This window comes from Lagenorhynchus albirostris, chromosome X (assembly GCF_949774975.1).
Source record: "Lagenorhynchus albirostris chromosome X, mLagAlb1.1, whole genome shotgun sequence".
In the NCBI taxonomy this organism is placed as follows: Eukaryota; Metazoa; Chordata; class Mammalia; order Artiodactyla; family Delphinidae; genus Lagenorhynchus; species Lagenorhynchus albirostris.
The window spans coordinates 101,835,820-101,840,772 of NC_083116.1; the positions used below are offsets into that span (position 1 = coordinate 101,835,820).

Below are 4,953 nucleotides of genomic sequence, written 5' to 3' on the forward strand. Positions count from 1 at the left end.
GGAAGAGGCAAGAAAGCATACACAGACTGGGTTTGAAGAGAGTTGGGAATACTGGTTGTGGTAGATGGTCTCTGATTTGCTTACCGGATCTACTCGCCATCCTTCCTAACCCTGCTCCGTGATTCCAGGAGGCTGACCTTTATCAGCTTCATCGACCAGTCTCTCTGTGTCTTCAGGTTGGGTTTGGCTAATATGAACTACTGACAAGAGATTAGAAGTCAGGAGGAAAGAAGGTAAGGGTATTTATTTCCATGATCTGCCCCCTTCCAAACTTTAGGTTGGCAGTGGATGCGATTTTCTAAGGTTACATCTCTTGTTGGGTGGACTTCTACTACAACTCTAAGACATTCTGGGTTGCAGGAACTGCTATCTCTCTATGCCCCTTCAAACCTAGTGGTTATAATACTGGCTTCTCACAGTTGCTAGCCTCAGGGTACTTCATCATCTCTTGGTTTCCCTTCATTCTTTACACACTTTAGTCTCTTCATTAAATGCTATTCCATCACTCTTTTAAAGTGTCCCATCAGTTTTAAGCTAGAACTGACTGATACATTGGTAGTGGGGAATAGGAGAAACTTTAAGGTAGTGTTAGGGAGGTGGGATAAACTGCTGTGGAGAGAGATAGGAAGAGAAGGGTTTCAAAGCTTTTTATGGCATTCTATGAATGTAACATGACTTCTTTATGTGAATGACTCTAATATAGTCTTAAATTGCTTCTTTTTTTTGTGTGTGTGTGTGGTTCGTGGGCTTCTCACTGTTGTGGCCTCTCCCATTGCGGAGCACAGGCTCTGGACGTGCAAGCTCAGCGGCCATGGCTCACGGGCCCAGCCGCTCCACGGCATGTGGGATCTTCTTGGACCGGGGCACGAACCCGTGTGCCCTGCATCAGCAGGCATACTCTCAACCACTGCACCACCAGGGAAGCCCTATAACACTTATATTGCTGAGAATTCAGATCTCAATTAGAATTTTCACTCTCATTGGAATCCACTACTTGCTCACGACAAATAGGACAGGTAGAGTTCTCAGACAGCCAGCGGTCAATGCAGTGAATGTGATATTCATGGGAGCAAGGTAGGATGCGAAGCTTGCTGTTTTCTGTGTACTCTGTAATGCAAATGCTACAGGCTTTTAATGCATCATTTTCACCAAAAGATCTTACAGCCAAGTTGTCAATCTGTGCTTTGGTGAGTCCTGTAGTTGGGTATAGATTATCTCCACTTAAGAGGAAAAACTGTTGCAGATTATAGGAGGGCCCAGAGTCACTTTCATTAAATATTACTGGGGTCATTCGTCTACTCCCTTGCGTGGTCTCTGATGATACGTCTGATGATAAGTTTCTTTCTTCACTGCCTTCAAACATCAGTGAGCTAATTCCTGAATTTTCATCACTTGAGCTGGAACTGGAAATAGGACTGGAACTGGAAATAGGACTGGAACTGGAAATAGGACTGAAACTGGAAATAGGACTAGAACTGGAACTAAACGTACAATTGGGTCTTGAATGACAAATCAGTGTGGAACTTGAATGGGTATCATAGCTAGGATTTGAATCACAACAAAATCTACCACTACTACTACCATTAGGACCATCTCTTCTATTTGGTGACTCTGGCCATTCCATGTTTTGACTTGGAGGTGAGACACTGTGCTCTAAATTACCGTTAATGTCCATAAGGTTACTTGAGTTACTAAATTCTGTCATTGTCTGCCTTAACATGCTCTGAATTGGAACAGATGTTGTATCATTTAAGCTAGTATTTAAAATTTTACAAACGGGATTTCTGATGGTATTGACATAAGCTCTCACATCTGCCTGCTCAGAATGTGAATACATACGCCTCAGTCCTCATTCACTTTCAGAAGTGACAGTGTTGTTTGGTGTCTCAGATGTTAACTGAGTTCTACTAGCTCTGCTGTCTCTCTGAGAATATGCTCCAGAATGAACTTGTCCTACTTCAAGATTGAAGGGTATGGTTGGATATATTTTCCTCATTCCCCAAGATTCACCACTGCCAGTTGTATCTGGAGAATTTTTCCATGAACGGCATTCCTTGTTCTAGAAGTTTCAATAAGACCACTGTTTTGCAACTCAAATCCAGTCATTTGCTGTCTCAATATTTCTTGGTGCTCAGTTCTAGAAAATCTCGCATTCTCACTTACCAGAGGCTGCTCAAAAGTCTGAGATGGTATACTATGATTAAGTCTTTGTACAGTTTCCCTAAGTGAATGTGGAGGCGACCAACTTTCAATTCTTGCTCTGGTTCTCCGATACTCTGGGCTCCTACTTCTTGCTCTTCTCTGACTTCTGGTAGGTGGGAATTCCATCAATGTTTCAGTTGTATCTTGTTCAGACATAGATGGTCTTGTAAATATTGATTCAGATTGTGAATTGTCCACTTGCCTTTGGCTGTCTTCCATATTTTCTCTTCTGGGAAGTCTTGCAGATGCTACATATTGATTCTCTGGATTTGGACTCCCATTATCAAGGTTAAAATTTATTTCTAAACTGAATCTGAACTGATCACTTTTAGGATTAATTTGGCTCTCTTCTCTCCAAAATTGGTTTTCTCTTTGTCCACTTGTCATATTTTCAGTTTGTCCAGAACAGTTAAGCCAGTCTATTGTACAGTCACCACTAGACACATCATCTGAAGAGTCTCCTCTATCTGTTAACAAAAAAAATGGGGAGGGTGCATAAAAGAACTACCAAAATTAGAACCATCATAAAATAGCACTCTGAAACTTTGTTTCAAAAACAAATAAAAAATGAGAACTTAAATACTCAGGTGTTTTAAACTGATTTCACATTTATAGAGTTAATATTTTATAAACTACACTGTCTAGATTTATAAGTAAAGGTAGAAAAGTTTCAATTCCATCTGAAAAGAGTGAGCTAATCCTAGATAAACTTAGAGAATTTTTTAAAAAGGGAATCTGGAGGAAGTCTATTCTTCAGTATTTCATCATATACACAGCCCTGTGTACCACTGTAGGAGGAATGTCAAGAGACTTTTTTTTCAGTCCACTGTCAAAACACTAATACAATTAAACAAGGTAAACACCAGTTAAGGTACAATGCTAATATTTTAGTTCAATTTACATTATTGTCTAATTTTCATTAGTCTCCAACATTACTATTTCTAGGCTCTTCATTTATGTGCTTTTGATAATATATAAGCTGTTTTAAAATATAAGATTATTGCCCAAACATAGACAAGTTTTACAGGTTTAAAAGAGTTTGAATTTTGAATACTTCTTAATGTTACCAAGATTTTTAATTGACATTAAATTGAAGGACAGATCAAATGAATAGACTGAACCTAGCATGGTACATATAAGACCATATTCAAGAACCAAAGTATTATAGTATCCTCTTCATTAGACAGTAAAATCCTCTACTTCACACTGGGAGAGAAGGCACCAGACCTGAGGTTCGAGCAGGGTTTCTCAGCCTTAGCACTATTGACATTTTGGTGCCGGACAATTCTTTGTTTTGGGGAGCTATCCTGTGCATTGTGGGATATTTGGCAGCATCCCTGGCCTCTGCCCACTAGATGCTAGTAACACCAATGCCTCCCCTGTGACAACCAAAAATATCTCTAGCCATTGTCAAATGTCCCCAGGTGTTGGAGAGAGCAAAATTGTCCCCAGTTGAGAACCACTTGATTAGAATATAAAATATTTGTTTGCTTTTTTTACATGTCTATGTAGAAAAAATAATTCAGGAAGTAGGAGGGACTTTCAATTGAGGTAGAAAACCAAGAAAAATACAAATAGGCTACTTCACACTGTTTCCTAATTAAAACAACCCAAATGTGAATCAGGAAAACAAACATACCTTGACATTCTCACCAAAAATCAAGTAAATGCCAGTTCTTTTTATGAGAAGTTACTTACCAAATTAATTTATGTCACTTCTGTATAATTTACTATTTACTATTATGAAGTTACTATTTACTATTATGAAGTTCCTTATTCATCCCATCCTATTCCCTCCAAAAGCAAAATATACCTGTATTTTCATCTGAGTCTTGTGGTGGGTTTTCTTTAATTAGCTGAAGTCTTCTCAGCAACTCTTCTTCTGTACTTTCACCTGGAATGCCTAGAAGATTGTTGTCTCTCATAAGTTTGTAATCTTCTTCACTCAGATTATTTACAAACCTGGAGAAATCTTCTTCCCAAACCAATCGGTCCGTTTGACTTATGCGTTGGGCCGAAACTCCATCTCCTTCATCATTGGAATCCGAGTTTTCCATCTTAATAATAAACAAGTGGAAAATTATCTGAAATTCACGACATAGTGTTGAAATTCACCAACGGTCATTTAGTTTTCTTTGCTTTCTACTTCCGGCCAGAGTGTCCGGTTCCGACGCACTCGGATGACGCTCCGCATAGATTCCTCCCTTCTCTCGGCCTGACTCAGTTCTGTAGCCCCTGGTGACGGAACAGTTGGGAGCTGCCTCTATTCCGGAAATTGCTAGACGTTGCCTAGGCACCCATTATCTTCCCCACTGTTACCGAGTAGCGACTGGATTCAGGTTAGATTTCATTTCGTTCAAAACCAGCCAATGTTACTAAGGGTTTATAGTGTGCCAAGCACCATCCTTCACCTCGTTTCACCCACATGAGCCTATTCTCAGGTTTTCAGGAGGCGTTTTCAGGCTCTGATATGCTCTATTTATTCGTTACATTACATATGACTGCCTTCTTCAAAATGCCATGCCAAAGTCAGCCTAGTTAAATGCAGCAATTCTCATTTTCAGGTGCTCAGGGACCTCCGCCTTTTCTCTTCATGAATTTCTCAAATCATAGACTCTCACTAAGAAAGCCCACAATTTTTGATAATTTACCAGGGCCCTAGCTGAGTCTCTTTAGTGTGTCCTCTCCCTTTTAACTGTTAATGGCTTCATCTTGCATTATACAGTCCTTCAATCTTGTTTCAAACAAACA

The 4,953-nt window shown here is 39.7% G+C and overlaps 1 protein-coding gene across 1 annotated transcript; it reads right to left on the reverse strand.

The window, feature by feature from the left end:
* Positions 1 to 958: 958 nt before the first annotated feature.
* Positions 959 to 4,259, reverse strand: LOC132513193 (E3 ubiquitin-protein ligase RLIM-like). The gene is given in 3 exon segments (XM_060137367.1): positions 959 to 2,031; positions 2,034 to 2,669; positions 4,016 to 4,259. Coding segments are annotated over 3 exon segments (1,953 nt in total).
* Between the last annotated feature and the right edge of the window lie 694 nt (positions 4,260 to 4,953).